This window comes from Strix uralensis, chromosome 2, assembly GCF_047716275.1.
Source record: "Strix uralensis isolate ZFMK-TIS-50842 chromosome 2, bStrUra1, whole genome shotgun sequence".
Classification (NCBI taxonomy): domain Eukaryota; kingdom Metazoa; phylum Chordata; class Aves; order Strigiformes; family Strigidae; genus Strix; species Strix uralensis.
This window is the reverse complement of record NC_133973.1, coordinates 823066-840856: the sequence shown is the minus strand read 5'-3', so window position 1 is coordinate 840856 and position 17791 is coordinate 823066. Positions and strand designations below refer to the sequence as shown.

The 17791-nt window shown below is 42.0% G+C and overlaps 1 protein-coding gene across 10 annotated transcripts in view; it reads left to right on the top strand.

Moving 5' to 3' along the window:
* Positions 1 to 17791, top strand: part of ST3GAL6 (ST3 beta-galactoside alpha-2,3-sialyltransferase 6) — a 79808-nt gene that overhangs the window by 52403 nt on the left and 9614 nt on the right. For 8 of the 10 annotated variants that reach the window (XM_074852096.1, XM_074852084.1, XM_074852076.1 and 5 more), the window contains 6 exons: positions 3116 to 3215; positions 3990 to 4058; positions 5354 to 5431; positions 7981 to 8084; positions 9402 to 9465; positions 16100 to 16195. In XM_074852096.1, the coding sequence (XP_074708197.1) occupies positions 3127 to 3215; positions 3990 to 4058; positions 5354 to 5431; positions 7981 to 8084; positions 9402 to 9465; positions 16100 to 16195 (500 nt within the window). In that variant the 5' untranslated portion in view covers positions 3116 to 3126. Of the gene's footprint in view, positions 1 to 827; positions 1489 to 2331; positions 2400 to 3115; positions 3216 to 3989; positions 4059 to 5353; positions 5432 to 7980; positions 8085 to 9401; positions 9466 to 16099; positions 16196 to 17791 lie in introns of those variants that run through there. The other 2 variants (XM_074852138.1, XM_074852146.1) reach the window with 2 other exon arrangements.

Sequence of the window (17791 nt, the reverse complement as noted above, 5' to 3'; positions counted from 1 at the left end):
GTGTCCCTAAGCACCACACCTACATGTCTTTTAAATACCTCCAGGGATGGTGACTCAACCACTTCCACTTCTTGACAACCCTTTCAGTGAAGAAATTTTTCCTAATATCCAAGGTAAACCTCCTCTGGTGCAACTTGAGGCCATTCCCTCTCATCCTATCCCTTGTTACTTGGGAGAAGAGACTGACACCCACCTCACTACAACCTCCTTACAGGCAGTTGTAGAGCGTGATAAGGTCTCCCCTCAGCCTCCTCCCAGCTAAACAACCCCAGTTCCTTCAGCTGTTCCTCATAAGACTTGTGCTCCAGACCCTTCACCAGCTTTGTTGCCCTTCTCTGGACACACTCCAGCCCCTCAGTGTCTTTCTTGTAGTGAGGGGCCCAAAACTGAACACAGTACTTGAGGTGCGGCCTCACCAGTGCCAAGTACATGGGGATGATCACTGCCCTAGTCCTGCTGACCACACTATTGCTGATACAAGCCAGGATGCTATAGGATGTCTTGGCCACAGTGCTGGCTCATATTCAGCTGACTATCAACCAGTACTCCTGGGTCCTTTTCTGCCAGGCAGCTCTCCAGCCACTCCTCCCCAAGCCTGTAGCGCTGCTGGGGGTTGTTGTGGCCCAAGTGCAGCACCCGGCATTTGGCCTTATTGAAACTCCTCCAGTTGGCCTCAGCCCATCGCTCCAGCCTGTCCAGGTCTCTCTGCAGAGCCTCCCTACCCTCGAGCAGATCAACGCTCCCACCCAACTTGGCGTCATCTGCAAACTTAGGGTGCACTTGATCCCCTCATCCAGATAATTGATGAAGATACTAAACAGAACTAGTTCCAATACTGAGCCCTGGGGAACACCACTTGTGACCAGCTGCCAACTGGATTTAACTCCGTTCACCACAACTCTTTGGGCCCGGCCATCCAGTCAGTTTGTTACTCAGCAAAGAGTACACCTATCCAAGCTGTGACCAGCCAGTTTCTCTGGAACGCTGTGGGAAACGGTGTCAAAAGCTTGACTAAAGTCTAGGTAGACAACATCCACAGCCTTTCCCTCATCCACTAAGCAGGTCATCGTGTCATAGAAGGAGATCAGGTTTGTCAAGCAGGACCTGCCTTTCATAAACCCATGCTGACTGGGGCCTGATCACCTGGTTGTCCTGTACGTGCCACATGGTGGCACGCAAGATGATGAGCCAATTGCTCTTAGTGACACTTGACTAAACCCAGTAGGTGAGTTTTCTTGTAATGTTCTTGCAGTTTTAGGGAAAGACTTACAAAATTATTAATAAAACTCAGGGTTTGCTCTAGAAGTTGAGAGTGTCTGTCAAAAAAAAAAATTTGCAGTGACTCTTCAAGAAGACTCGAGGGAGTTGGAACTGTAAAGGAGGCAGTGTGACTTCCCAACAAGGGATGAAAGGTTGAAATTGCAACAGCTGCAGCCTATGAATATTTCATCCAGAATAGAGTGGGACGGCCTGGAGGATATACTTAAGGTTGATAGATTATAGCTTGTTCATTGCATGGTTTAGTTACTGCTAGATGCTGTATAAAACTCTCACTCTGCAATTAAACTCCTGTGAAGGATATGGGGAGGGGGAAGTAAGGAAGTGGTGGCTTGTTGCTCTCAAGTCGTTGTAACAAATAGTTCAGTTAGGCATTTCTTCAGGGTTGAAGCTGTGTGAGTGGCAGTAGTTTGCTTCTCAATTTCTAATAACAAAATGCAGCTCTCTAGTAGTTTCTTGGCCTTTAATACAAAGTATGATGTTAAGATGGTACTATATAAAGCATACTGCTATAAATCACTTGGACTATAGCTATTTGGAGTTTTATTGCCTTAGGAGTGTTTAACACAGGTTTAAAATAACAGTAACTCTATAAATATTTTAAAAAGCAACATAGAATTTAAAAAAAAAAAAAATTTAAACCAAAACAACCCCTGCAAAACCCAAACTGTAAAGCCAAAGGCTCTGCTCTTGGAAAATGCAGCAGTATGATTGGGTTTGGCTTGTTTTTGCTGGACAGCTTGTTTGTTACCTTCACTTTAAAATATAGATGTGCAAGTAGGTGTTTATTCATTGTGTGCATTGAACCTGCTTACCATGATAGGGGGACAAGTGAAAATAATAGAAGGATATAGCTCTCAAGTAAATTTCCACAGTAATTTGTGGCCAGAAAGGCTATTTTGGACTTTCACAAGATTAAGCAACAAGAGTTCATTCATAGCTACTGAAAGGGCAGCTCAGTGTGTTAGACGTGAGCTATGCAGAACTTGATTTTCCCCCGGTGTGTCTTGCCAGATACATGAGCTTTTGATATTTCTGTTTTTCTTTTGCTAGACTGTGCAGTGAGGTGAAAACTCTTATTTGAAAAATGAAGACATTCTCTGTTATTTCTCCATAATGTAGTAAGTTCCACAGATTGGGTGCTAACTTCTCTTCCTCACTTTGCAATGTGTGAAAATAGCATTTTTCTGTTACTTAAGCAATGAAGTCTGGCCTGTGTCAAGAGATGGAGACTCTGCAGGACGTGAGGGCACAAGCAGACAACTTCAGTGCAGCTTTAGATGCCCAAACCCAGACTTTAATAATATTCAGTGATCCTAAAAAAGCCAGTAGCAACTTGTGTCAGCTCATACCCTGTTCTGCTTCATCGGCATCAGCCTATCTGCCTCCTGCAAAGTGCCAATGCTTGTTTAACTGTGTAATTAGGGAAACTGGTAGTGGGTGGTGTAAGAAAGAGGAGAAGTGCAGATACCTGTAAAGGCCAGTTTCTGACCCAAGACGCTGGTTTCTTTGGGCTGCCAGTCGATAGAAAGGAGCTCCTACTCTGACATGCTTCCGGAAGAGCCCATTTTCTTCCTGTGTCCTCAAGGAGAACCTAGAGTGAACCTCTCTTAGTGCTTCGGTGCAGAGTATGCATGTGTGGTAGGTGCAAAGCAGTGTTCAGCTCCTGTCACTGGGACTTTGTGTGAGAAACCAAACCTGAGGGATCAAATCTGTGGTGGTGGTGAACGGTTGTAGTAACGATGATTTCCTTCCATAGGTTTCAAGATGCTTTATAAAAGTTCACGTTAATAGCAGAACTTGGATTTAAATTTGTTTTGTTTTTCTTACGTTTCAGGTCTACCAGTCATGAAACGAATTCTTCTGTTTTTTATCCTGGCTGCTGCTGTTATGTATGGTATACTGCACGGAAATCTGTGGAGAAATAACCTCTACTGGTATGGTGATGCTTTGTTCACTTACAGTGCAAACACCCTCACGGCTGTGTGAGAGATGTGGCTGTGAGTTGCTGAACAGCAGTTTGCTGGTAATCAACAGAAGTGATTGCTACTCTGTGTGGGTATTTTGTGGTTGGTGTTGTTCATACTGTGAGGGAATGAATGTGATCGTTCTGTCCTGTCACCCCCTCTTGTGTCACGTTTAAACCTACTAGTGGATTTGAGCCTGGTTGTATGGAGAGGTGGGGATCTCAGAGATAGGGAGCCCCTCTGAGTTTCATGAAAGTAGGTGTTCAGGTGAGGGGAGATCTTACTTGTGTGTGTCACGTGTCCATATCTCCTCCCACTCCATGTGTGTTGTTTGTTAGCTTGTTCCTTTAGATGTCTGATAAATGATGTGGGAGAGACCTGCTCCACACATGGGAACGACTGCAGGTGTAGTGGGCACCTTTCGAAAAGCTGAAATTTGTTGAGTCCCGGTGGCAACCTTGTGGGAAGTGAGCCTTCACTGTCTCCAGGCTGCACAGGACAGGTGGCTTGGGACCTAAAATTCAGGGTGCTTATCGAAGCAGTTGAGTTTTCACTGGCCTTTGCACAGCTGTGGCCAGGACTGACCAGTGTGTTTGTGTTATGAAGATCACAGTGATAGCGTTTAAAAGTAGTGATTGACATGCCTCTATTTTTCTTGTTTATAGCATACAATTGATGTGAATGGCTTTCTGTTGTGGTTTGTTTATCGCAAACCACGGTTTCGTGACGTTTCCCTTTTTGCAGGATTAGCTTTTATGGACAGACTTCCTCTGTGAGGGCTCCTCCTTCCTATGAGACTAGTGGAGTTACTCAGTAAGTTCAGCAGTTGAGTATTTTTGTGGTGGGCTTTTTTTTTTTGTTTGGTTGGTTGGTTGGGTTTTGGGCAGGTGGGAGGGATTGAGACTAAAATCCATAGTCTTTGTCTGTAGGCTTCCTGTTCAACTGGTTATTGTACAGCAGTGTCCATTGGCTGTTTGTGTTACGAGCACAACTGTGAAACGTCTGGCAGAAAGGAATTTGTCCATGTCATGTTTCTGGTGTTTGGTTAATATTTATGGCCAGTTACAGTGACTGTCTGTAACAAGCGATGAACTGTTGGAAAAATATTTGTTTACAACTTCCAAATTTCTGCAATTCTGAGTTATGCCTGAATGAAATTAGCAGAGCTACAAGGGCAACTTTTGTGCTTCAAATTTAATAAATCAGAGGTGTGGTTCACTTGTGGTGTTCAAATGCGTATATAAGCAGATCTTGTGCTAGTAAATTCCTGCAATTAGGTTTGTGGGACTAATGGGCGCCTATGCTAAAACTTAAAAGCAGGTCTCTGTTCTCTCTGAAGCCATCCTGCAGAATGTCATCTGTGAGGCTGATGCTGGAAAGCAACGAGCTGGCCAGCTGATACATTTCACAGGGTGCTTTCTCAGTGTCGGTATTCACGTGACAACTCAAGGTTACCAAAAGCAATTAACCTTAATGGTCTGTTTGGCTTGTGGTTCTCATGTGGTGGTTTCATCCTTCTGTTCTTAATGCAGCCCAGATGCACATGTTGCTCCCACTGAACTTTACCCTCTCTTCTGGGCTTCATATTTGTTATTAATTGGGCTAAATCCCCAAGGCGGGAATGTGCTTAGAAGTGTAAGTCTTAGCCTTATTATGAGAGGAATGCCTTATCCCCAGAGAATCTAATTTTCCTTGAAGTACCCTATGTGGTGCTGTCTATTCCCCTCTCCAAACAAGACTCCCCTCTCCTCTCTGAGGGGCGCTGGTGATGCTATCTGGTATGGCTGCAGAGGTGGTTCAGCCCACGTGTCCCGCTTCTCTGCAGGTGAGCCTGACATCTCACCTCTGGCTGTGGCTGCTTTGATAGTTGCTGAGCAAGGGAGGTTGCAGACCCCCTGGAGCAGCACCGTGAGATAAAAGCCTTTACTAGTAAAAGTAGTCTTACCTCAACAAGAAAGATCCATCTTTATAATAGAGAGGCAGTCCCAAAAACTTGGTGTGGTGTTAACTCGCTAATCGGTTTTTACTAATTTGGCTTGTCCAAGTTTCCCTACCTTGTTGCTGGCACCCATTCCTGTTCTTTCTATTTCTTTGAAATTCTTTTGCAGGCTGCCACCTACGGCTGTGGAGAGAAGGAATGCACTGGACACTTGTCTCCTGAAACCAGCATTTGAATCTTTACTGGGGTGAGTCTTCTGTGGGAAGTGGGGAGGAAAGCAAAGGCTGTGCTGACTGAGGTAGAAGTAGGCTATTTACATATTCTGGACTATTTTGCATTTTGATTTACCTCTGAAATACAGCTTTTGGGCTTGGGTTCATTTTCTGCTTTTCGTGGTTGTGGCAACACAAATTGTTTAGCTTGCCACTGATCAGATTTGAGCAAAACCCACAACTAGCTCAACATGCTGGTGGTGTATGTACTGAATAAATAAATACTTCCCCTTCAGATACCGTAGCTAGTAACAGTGAAACTATTTTAATGATTGAAATACAAGCCTTAATTACACACACACCCCCACACACCCCCCATGCTTTTACTGTAAAAGAAGCCTTCACATCCAAGACTGAAACTCCATCGTTCTGCTATTAAGACCTGGACTTAAAAAATGAAGATTTTTTGGTAGCTAAGTATTTCTGTAGCAGCCAGGGACCCTCATTTTATTTAGAAAGAGGAGTATGAAATGTGCAAAATTCATCCAATCTTTAATGATTCTTCTCCTTCAATGGAATTTTAATGGAATGTAATTTTAAGGAAATTTGGGATTATTCATGCTTTTGTTCCTCTGATAGTATTGTTAAATTGTGTGTAGGTGTCCTCCCTTGTAAGGTACTCATAGGAAGAGAAGCTTCCTTTGTAAGGAAGCACTCAGATGAAAAAAGGAAGAGCTTCAACCCAAAACAAAGGAGGTGTCTGGTTACGAAACTGCATCCAAAAGTTTTGTGAGGAAGTACTGGGAGCTTTTGTTATTGGAAGCACAAGTCTTAAATGAGAGATCAGGGAACTGCTGCAGGACCAGAAGCAGACAGGCTATATTGTTGGCTTTGTGTTTTACCTGAGCAAACACCGAGTATGGCTCTGAGAAAGCTTGGGAAGATATTTAGACCAAGTCCTAGCTGAAGGAGTCTCATGTATTTCCATAGCTCCCTGACAGAGGTAGTGTGTGTGAGCTGAAGATCTGGTCTGTGCACTTTGGCAGTAGCCTGGGGAGGTTGAAAGGATTTCTAACCTGGTAGAATTACTTATTGGAAAGTAACCAGAGCTGGAAGAGCTAGAATTAAGAATCTCTTTGCAGTAGGTAAATTATTTATTATGTCTAAGCTTACCAGCTGTTTCTGAACAGCAAGGCAAGTTATTAAATTTATTGTGGGCGTTTAGTGCATGATGTCTCAAAGTTAGCTGGTCCTGCTTAGTTAACTTATGGCCTAGTTCTTGGTGTGTGGGCTGTGGTGTTCTGCTGGGTTTTGTTGGGTTTTTTTGTTGTTTTGTTTTTACTGTTAGTATCCTCTGAATATGTAGAGCTTAGAGTGAGATACCTGATTTGTGAAACTGAGAGGGAGGGTTTTTTTCACAGCTTATTCTTAATGGAGAAACAAGTCATGTGCTGGCTGTCAGTATTTATGATCAACACTAGGTTTTTGTCACTGTAACTGTATAGTTCTGTGTTAACATTTTAATATAAGACGTGGTGTGCAGGATCGCTACGAAGTCAACCAGTTCTGTGAGTGCTTGTCCACTTAACTCCAAGGTGAAGCCAAGGGCACGGTAGCATGTGACAGGGTTGGGTCTGCTGTTCATGCATTTGGCTTGACTTGGCAGATGTGGTAATAAGGGTTCCTTCCCTGCTATGAGATAACCCTTGTCTGTGGTTACTGTCTTTTGAAGAAAGGAGTGACCCATTCTGTCTTGATGCTCATAAGGTACGACACTGTCATGATCTGGTTTGCAAGAGGAATGTGCTGTTGTGGCAAACCTTGTGATCTCCACATGCCATGCTTCCCGTCACAGGGTGGCCCTGGCACGTGTGCACTGGGCTCCTTTCAGACATCTGACTTCTGCCTAAGCCAGAAGATGCATTGCAGGAGCACATCCAATGTACTTCAGCTGCTAAGGCATGTTCAATCAGTGGGACCCTACTAGAGTTAGTTCAGAGTAAAAAAACAAATGAGCTGTGTGTAATGTGGACATGAGAACTCCATACTACTTTGCTGTATGGACATACCCCTGTTGCCCCAAACTACTTACTAATGTCAGCACAGCCATAAAGTGCCACTTGTTTGAAATGGGAGCACATCTCAAATAAGCTGATGTCTTCAGGAGACGGTATTTTCATGTTAAAACACTTTGTTTCAAATCTCATTTATTAAATTGCCATCTATAATAACAACTCTTAATTTTCCTTGCTGCCTCTGTTACATACTTCTCAAACCTGAAGTTAGTAATTATCTTCCCGGGTTATGTATTCTCTTAAATATGCTGTCTCATGGTATAAGCTTTCAGTCGTGCAATTTTAATGACTTTATATAACTTTTTCTCTCACTCTCTACCTATATTTTTCATTATAAAATCTTCTCCTTTTCTGTCACCTGCTTTCTTTCCTTGTGTTCATGAATTTTCTTCTTTTAAAAATTGATAATACTTGAAGTAGGGTAAAGAAAGCTTTTTTAAAAGCAACTGCATGAATTACTGCCTTATGCAAATACATCATGTGTATTTCTTACTTTTTCCCTTCATTAGTGTTGACAAAATATACCCGTTCCTGTGTGCTAATGATTTTATCAGAGTGGCGGAGTTCCATGGAAGTGATAAGTTTGAACTACCTTATGGAATAAAGAGAGCAGGTTTGTGTTCCCCATGTACCTTGTTTTTAAACAGAAATACCTAAATGGTGTGTAAAGCCACCGAAATGTCTGGCCCTGGTCCTTCCTGTTGACCGATGCCAGTCCTTTTTGTGGGTATCTAGCAGTGACTTAATGGTTTTATTTAGTCCCTCTGACCTGGCACCTTACTGTTTTTAACAAATAAAACACCATGTTGGGGTTGCCCCTCTTAGCAGAGAAGCTCTGAAAAGGTGGGAGTGAGGAAGAGTGGAGCTTACTCAGCTTCCTTTCGTTTGTACGTGGGTTGGAGTGCTAAAAATATTTAGCTAGTGCTTTGCTAGGTGCAGTATTAGCTGGGTCAGTGTGATGGGGTTTGATCAACACACCTAAGCCAGTAGGGATCCAGAGTCCTACTGGGGCACAAGTCCCCAGGTTGGGGCAAATTTTCCTCTTACTGGGCTAGCCTGTGCCACCAGGGAAGGTGTCACTGGGGCTGCAGGGGGTAGTCCTGCTATTGCATGGCTGCTGTACCCCTGCAGAGTGTTTGCTGGCTCATGCCTGCTGCCCGCATTGCTCAGGGCAGAGTAAACCGGGCCGGAGACCCTGAGGGTCTTAGTAGCCTTTTTGGAGAGGGTTGTAAAGTCGCAAATCTCAAAATTTTTAGCACTGGACGACGCACCTTCCTAGTACCCTGTGAATCTGGGCTTTAGACTCTCGAATTGCCCTCCATTAGTGTAATAAGGAAGGTGTGTTTTCCTGTACTTCTGGGGTTGCAGTGAGGAGAAGCACGTTTGGACACAAGTTGAGGCCCCTTCTCAATTAGAGGCACGTTGAGTGTCCAGCAGGTGCCTGCCCGCCGAGGGAAGGTGCCTCTGCCCAGCTCGGCCAGTGACCACAGCCTGGTTTGGTGCCTCCTCCCAAGATACCTAATGCTGCTACTGTTGCTGGCCCCTCCTCTTAGGTCAAGGCTGCTTCTGTTTCAGCTGAAGGTGGGTAGAAGGAAAAACAAAGTCAATTAGGATGCAGGTCTTGGAAACTCAGTGCTTATTTATTGTGACTAAGTTGGTGTTTTTCTGATAAAAATCCCATGCTATTTTCCAACAGGGGCATGTTCGGGTAGTAAAAGCTTCCCAGAAAGGAGCTCTGATAAACCTGAATTTCTTTGGCATCATTGATTGACCTGTGGTCCTAAATTACAAGTGTTCTTACTTTGAGATTTTTATGCACAGTGCATAAAAACTACTGTGTCTGAAAATGCTGTGGTCAGGGTGGCATGCTTATTTTTATATTGGAAAGCACTGAACAGTTCCATTAATCTTCTTTACATTTGCTTTCTAGAGCAATTTTTTCGTTTAGCCCTTTCAAGACTTCAGAACTGTGGACTTTCCAGTGAAAATGACAGGTGAGATGTTGGTTTGTTGCTGTTTCTGTTCATTGCATTTTTAGTATTTAATATTTATCTGAAAAGGAATGTCAGTGGCATTATCCTGAAATTGCTTAAGTTAGCCAAGATGCAGATCTGACCGACAGTGTCCAAGCAATATGTAACTGATTCCAAGATTTAAATAAGTTTGGTTTTAAACATATGTAGCACCAGCATTCAAGAATAATTCTTTTGTGGGGGAACTTAAACTTACAGATTTCTTTTTGTAAGTGCATTAGGAATTTGCTAGCTGAATGCAGTCCCATCTTCCTGTACTGTCTTTTTATGCCGAGGAAAGTGAAATCACCCCTTAAAAATTGAACGTGGTCTCCTCTTTCAAAGTCATTGTTAGTGTAAGAGGATATTTGAGATAAGCAGATGCCAACCAGTGACTGTTTTTACGCAAAAAGAAATCTTACTCTTATCTCCATGCCAGTGCATCCGCTGGCCTGCTGCACACCTTGTTCATGTGTATGCTCAGTTTCCTTTTCCCATGAATGAGGAGACGTAGGCAGTCAGGGGAGGCTGTTCCTGGCCTTTTGGGAGTAACCAGGGTGTGGCACGGAGTGGAGCATGCCTTAGATAACTCACTTCCAGTGCATTAGATTGCCCGGTTTAAATCTCTTGGTTAAAAGTCACTTCTGGGTTTTCTTCTTTGGTTTTGGAGGGTCTTTCTGTGTGTGTGTCTTGTTGTTGTGGTTTGGGGTTTTTTGGTTTTGGTTTGGGGGGGTGTGGAGGTAGTGTAGTAGGGTTGGCAAGTACACTAAAATCCTGTGTTTACCAAGTGATGCAAATGACTTCTTAGATCTGCAGCCTAGCAGATGGGCTGACAACCTTCCATAGATCATGTTAATGTGCCGACTGCTTAATAGAGTTGAATGCAAATAATGCTGAGGTTGGCTGTACTTGGTTTTGTTTCTTAATCAGGGAGATCACACAGAAGATTGTTGCCTCAAGCCAAATGCCAGGATCACATTTTAATTAAACTTGGGTGGAATATGATCAAAATAATTGGTGTTCAAGCCTAAGAATTATCTTGGTTTTAATTCCGTTTTCCTTTTCTTCACCTACTGTACTCCTTCCTTTCCCTGTGTTTAGTATCTATTTCTAGGATGTTCAGGTTTACTCTTGAGTTAAGGAGAGGGAAATAAAAAAGGAAAAAAAACCCTATTTTCTATCAGGAGTGTGGTAATTGGGGAAATTTATACAGAATTGGCTGGCAAAGGCTAGTCTCTTGGCTGGAGTTTGGAGGAGAATGCCAAATGTTGTCTTAGAAGATACCTGAAATCACAAATTGGGCACTATAATCATTTTGGCTGTAAAGTAGAGACGCTTGCATAGTACCTGTAAATGGAAGTGTCTGTCCTATAGATCAAAAGTAAGGAAATTGGTATTTATCCTTTGAATGTAGGTTCTCTGAGATATGTTTAGTGGTTCTGGGAAGTATGCTTCATTTTAATAAGCGTAATATACTTCAGTAGTACTGAAACAAAATGAGAACTACTACTGTTTAATGGCAGTAGTATAAGCAAATCAAATGTACAATGACTTCATACAACGTATTCTTTCTAGATCCACCAGGTTTTGTGTATAGCACTGTTAGGGCATGAATCACTGTAGTAAGGAATAGCTTTTATATATACATTTAACCGAGATACAGGGGCTTTTAAATGTGAAACACTTTGGGAATTAATCCTAACAACATTCTCTGGTAATAGAGAATTATTAGGCAGCTGCCTAACTCAGCTGTCTTGGCAGAATGCAAAACAAATTTCCCTATAAACTTTTCTTGGGGCAGAGTAGGGGAACCTGCTATAAAGTATTTTAACAAATCTTAGGCTATATTAGCATCAAATCTATGGTCCTGATATAGCTGCATTTGTGTGCAACTTAGGTACAACTGTACATAGTGAGCCACAGAGGATTTTTTTCTGAACAGTGCCATTTTCCAAAGTTAGGTGGAATTGTCACTGTGTAGAGGTCTAGTTGTCCAACACTGTTTGGAAGTGAACAGTGTCACTGACTTCAGTGGAACAGGCCGTAGGAGAAGGGTTTTCCAGGCTAGGGGTATATCCTCAGAGTAACCTCTGAACACCAGCTCTACCCATATCCTCCTAATTACTCACTAGGCACTCTCAGGACTCTAGCCTCAACAGCAGTAAATTCTTACAGATGCATTTACACGATCCTGCATCAACTAAATGTGACCTCTGCATCCTTCTTTTACCAAATAACCTCAAAGGAAATAATTTGCATTCCTCAACAGACTACGGGGGTGTGTGTTAAAGGAGATGAGGTTGGGATGATCTTTTTCCTTTTCCAGAGAAACAGTATTTCAGTGGAATGTGGAGGATGCAAGCCTTTTAACCTTTAAAGGCTACATTTCCATTTAACAATATTTTTCTTTTATAGGCTAGGAAAATGTTTCTTTTAGCACTTCACCATATAGACAAAATATGTAAACTAATGCCTGGCCTTGAGATTAAGAGGCTCTTGTACACGGTGTGAATAGAGCAGTGGTTTGAGTGACTGAAGGGATTGCATTTACATGTTGGAGATCAGTTACCATGCCATTTGCATTGGGAGCCATTTAGACTCTAAAGTAGATTTCTTAACATCTAAATGCAACCCCTTGGTCACTCAAACCGTTCCTATAGCAATTGTTATAGCCGAGTTCTTCATGTTTTTCACTTTGATCACCATTGTGCTGGTGGTTCTAAGTTGGACCTCCAGACAGTTCAGTCTGTTATATTTCACTTGTAGCACACCTGATGTTGTTTAAGGACATCTGAATTTATTTCTCCTCTTGCCAATTTATTGAGTTGGAGAAAGGGTGTTTACTCACCCATTGGTGTATTTGTTTTTTTTTTTTTAAATATGAAAACATTATGGAAAAGGAAACTTTTAAGAAGTGGGGTTAGTGAAATATCTGGGAGAGACTGTCTGCTGAAAAATCAATGTGTTTATTTCTGTGATTTACAGTAAGTACAGGTCAGTTTAACTTAAATATCTTTGAATACAGTCCAGCTGTGCTACATATTCTTTATCTCCGTTTCATAGGTCTGTTTCCTATGATATTATGTTCTGTTTTTTAACTCTAGCACAAACCATTTCCCTCCCTGCTTACCGTTGTTAGTGCACTCTGCTACTGTGGACATAGCCCTATGATCCTAGCTGGAGACACTTGAATACTGGGGGGGTGGCTCAGGGAGGGGACAATTCAGAAGTAGCACACTTGTGCCAGACTTCCTGTTTGAGTTGGCCCGCTTTGACTTCCTGAGCTTGACAGAGATTAAAAGCTGGTTTCTAATTTGTTTGACTGTACTTATGACTGTATTAATGTACAATTCATTAGGAGTATTTGATCTGCTTGTTGACTTTATCCGTTTCTAAAGTTCACATACCAATGTTAGATGCTTTATTGGTTATTTTGAAGGCAGCTGACAATAACTTTATTTTTGAGTACGCGTGTTATTAAGGGCACTGGAGTTTAAAAGCTTAATCAAACTTCAGTTTTCATTCTGTTTTCCATCCAAGTAGTATTAGTCAGCTCTTAGCCGCGAATAAGATCTGGTCCACATCCATCAGTAAGAGGGAAGAAAGTTCAGATTAGACTTGAGAGCAGCTACCCAGCTTCTGTAGCTGCGGGAACCTCAGTTGCTCAGCTCTAAAGTCGTGTTTTATTTTACCCTCCCTGCCCTGAGTGTGTCCTGCTACATCACACCTGCACAGTGCAGAGAGGAAAAAGTTTTACACCAGAAGGTGTTTCAGTAGCTAGGGATTGACATAGTGAAGAAGCTTCTTAAATCATAGCCTCTGCCAAAAATTGGAAGGTGTGTAATAACGAATCGCTTAAAGTTCATCTACAAGGGGCAGAACAAGCAGCGCCTCCTCAAAGTAATTTTTTGGCTGCTTATTATGGTCAGAATAATGCAAATCACTTGTAATGGTGTTGACATTATTTTTGTGAATTCACACCAAGTAGTCAGAGAGTATGAAAGAAAATATTCAGCAAGATTAGGAGCAATTTGTCTAGGGTTTTATTGAGACCTGAAGATGGGCTCATGCAGGGTGTGTCAGTCACTGCCAAACCAGGGTGTCCACCAAGCGTCGGGGATGGATGGGTGCCCTAGCCGGGAAGTCCCACCAGGAGTTGGACTGTGAGTAGCAGTTTAGGATTTGCATTGTGGTGATGAGGTTTGTACCTCAGTTACCCAGCTGCGGCCACATAACTTTTGGTGACAGTCAGTTCAGAGGTTTGAGATGATTGAAACTTTCAGTGGTTTACAGAGGCATGCTGTAAATGACAGGAAAACGTGATACAATCATACACTAATTCTACACTTTTCCCCTCTCTCCCTCATTCTACCTTCATCACTTACTGATCACATTTTTTGTCCAGTTTTCCTTTTTCCTTCCCGTTTCTCCTCACTGTTGCTTCTCTGGAGCCCAGGATCTTGCTTTGAGCTCCAGGATATAGCTGCAAGTAGCGAAGTGTAATTCAGGAAAAGGGTAACTTCTGCTCCCTTCCTCCCACTGTAAACTGCCAGAGGCATGTGTTCATCAGCCTGCTTTCTCAGGGTATCTTAAAACTATATTGAAAAACTGATTGGAAAATGAACAGGCTGAAGCAGTCCTGGAGTAGAGAGGGAAGGGTTTTGTGGGTGTAGAGGGCATGGGCATACTGAGGACAGGGCGGTGTAACAGGTTTTCACCCCTCTGATTTCCAAGGTAGTGAGTCACATGGACTTGTGGCATTAGCTGGAAATCTTTTTATCAATGGTTGGCTTCTACTAAGCTGCTCAGGAAACACTCGAGAAAGGTGTGCCAGCTTTTTCCTTGTCACCCCACCCTGAGAGCTGCATTTAGCACCACTATTTTTATTTTTTCATATATATGTATAAAAATTTTTAAAGGCAACTCCCTCTGCAGATGTGGCCCTAGAGCAGCAGGTGAGAAGGCATCATTCCAGCATTTCTTTGAAATACAGTGCTTTTTACAGTTGCCATTTATTCTTATTTCACATTTTCTGTAAGCTTCAGGTTCTCAGCATTGCTTTGAGGCCAGATTTCTTTTCCCTAGCTCACAGCAGTGCAGCATAACTGCATTAACAATTCTGTAGGAAATATAGGGAGCTGCTTTGTACATTGGTCAGTCTCGGCTGGAACAGGCTGTTTTCATTAAAGTTGAATAATACTCTTCTCAGCTGAAAAAACAGTTTGGACTGTCTGCGGAGAAAGATGTTAATTAATCTGCCTAAAGTGCCCCACTGGGCATTTAATACAGATTATAGTATTCTTTGGGACACAGTCCTGGGGTCCCCTATGGTAAGAAATGGCATAGAGCCTTTTTCTTATTTGCAGAACTGTGGGAGTGGGATGTTGGGGGGTGGCTCATCCTCAGTAAGCTGTGAGCCTGTTTGTGTCTGAAGAAAATACCAACATTTTTATTTTTCCATTGTTCCTGCTGCAACCAAATTGAACAACTTTTACTCTAAATAAGAAAGCATTTTTACAACAAAAAATGATGCGCTTGTTCTGTAAGAAGGGGTTTGCAATCATACACTGGATGTAAACCTTCCCTAAAGAGGCAAAATTTCTTTTGTAAAAAACCAGTAAGCCTGTCTGTGCCTCTTTTTTTTTTTTTTTTTTTTTTAGCAAAGCACATATTTTACTCTCACTGAAATAAGACAGTAGAGAGCAAAAGATACACTTAGAAAACCTGAGATAACTTGGAAAATCTTACCATTAGAATGTACTTTCATAAGTTCAACGTTTCCAGAATACCTTTTTTGGGTGCTTTTAAACTCTGAATATATTCTAAATTCTAAAGGAATTACTATTTTGATTGGATGTAGTATAAGATCTAATTTGTAGCTCACAGTGTTTTATATACTTAATAACGCTGTTTAATTTGAATCTAGTCATATGAGAATGCATCTTTTAATTAATCTTATTCCTCTTATGTCATGACAGCAGGTACTTCAGCACATGCTGAAACATGTTTAGACAACACTTTCTAAATAGAGGGAGAAAAATCAACATGATTATATTAATTTGAAGGCCATCACATGTGTCATTGGGCTAAGGTTTTTCACATGTACAGTTCAGAGGCCTGTAAGGTAAATTGTGAACATAAATCTTGCTGCTTTAGCTTATTTGGAGATCTCCAGAGTTGTGGAGTTTTACAATATTGCAGAAGCACCTTAATTTGAGTTAGTTTTCCCAGACATACTCTATCCTGGTTGGTATAGCCCCAGACTGGGACAGGTTTGAAGCACTGTGGAAGATAATTTATCTTATGGCACCTGTATCACCAACTGGTTAGATGATCTTAAACAGCAAACCACTAGCAAAAGGACATGTATAAAACCAGTTTTACGTGAGAGAGAAGCAATTTCCTGACTTTGGTGGTCCATGAAATAATGCAGCAACATTTTTTTGAAAGCAGCCTTAGTGTGTGATAGAGGATTGAGATTGCTCTGTAGGGGCCAAGGAGCGTAAAAGATACAGGACCTCAGTTAGTAAATAAGCCAGCTAAATGCAAATATATCATTAATAACAACATGAAGCAAGGGAAGTTGTGCATATTAAAAGTTCTGTTTGTTCCACAGCATTGCCTGTCGGCGGTGTGTGGTGGTCGGTAATGGAGGAGTACTTCGAAATAAGACGTTAGGGGAGAAGATCGACTCGTATGATGTGATAATAAGGTAAATGGATCTCCTTTTAATTTTGTGTACATACAAAGAATTAACAAAGTTTTGCTGTCAGCCAGTAGCTTTGGAGTTCAGTTATACAAATGGAAGTGTATAAAACTTCCTGTTTTACTTATTCTGTCACAGCCTTAATTTAAAAAACTTTAGGAAAATATGGGTCAGTTTTTTATTACACAGACTGATTGATACAGGGGAAGAAGGATCGCTGGGTGGTCAGTCTGCCTCGGGTACGGATACATATGTGTGAGGTGCTGCCAGTGGGGATGGGTCCAAGCCTGTGACAGCCCGGAGCCCTGCACGTGCCCCTCACTGTGAGCCAGCATCCCGGGCAGCCCTGCCTCTTACCTTCACACCACGCTTGTCTTACCCTTGGGCTGGCACGGGCATTGCTCGGAGTGGATTAAACATAACATACTTGCTGGGAAGTCCATCTCCAGCCAAGTGTCAGCTGGAGGATGGTATTGGAAATTTGAGGTGCCTTGACCTACCAGAGGATGCTGGGGTCTGAAGAAAAGGCATCTGGTAGAGAAACGGGGGAAGTGCTTAGAGAGGAACAGGCAAGGAGGGGAGAAAAAAAAGCTCAAATGCCAAGCAAACTGAAAATGGACTAATTGGCTAATTGTAACAGAATTTTCTGCACATTGAGTAAAAGATAAATCAGTTTCTCCTTTGCAGGAACTGAGATGGTAGCTGATTAAACAGCCCTTCAGCCTGCAGGTACCCTGTCAGATAGTGTGCCTGAACCCTCTTTCGCTAAAACCTCTGGGCTGCCATTTCAGTTTTCTTCAACATTGTGTTGAATATTGAACAAAATCTCATTTTTGTTACTTTGCCATCAATCCTCATGCTCGTTTTAGTAATAGTGTTTCAGCCTTCAAGCACTACAATAATAAGTTATATAGAAAGCCTGGAGTTTGACATGCATTTGAAAATAATACATGCAATTCTTCAGTTGTAGCTTCTCATATAAACTTAAAACTATAGAAAGTGATCAAGATAATATCCCCATTCTTAGGAAACTTTACTTGCCTGACAACTTTGCACTTTACAAAAAACCCCACCTTGCACATATTTTCACTGTAGTATAATGATGCAAGGAAGCTCCATGGATTATTTTTGAGCCATTTCAAGTATTTGGACTCCCTGTAGATCTGTTTACTCTTCTTAAATGGAAATCTTTATGTAGACTGTTGTCACACATTTAAAAACAACTTTGAATTCAAAACTGTTTCAGAAATATGGTACATATTTGTTCACTGTGAATGAACAAAGAGGTGGTGTTTGCATTCTGTATTTAATGATGACTTCTGATAAAACTTTGAAATATTCCCTTGTCTGCATACCTTGTTTTGCAAACACTTTCTCCTAAGCAGCGTGCCTCTCATTCTGAGCAGTCAGTCATGTTGGCAGGAGTGGAGTGTACAGAGACTGCCTGAATTCTTCAAAGAATATGCAACACACCCACAAGCTGCAGGATGGAGACTTAAAACACAGCCCCTCTAACACCTCAGAGCAGAGAGACCTGACCCGCCTGCTGGCTGCTTATTAATCAGTTATATCCCAAAGCAGTGGCAGCTGTGCAAGTAATAT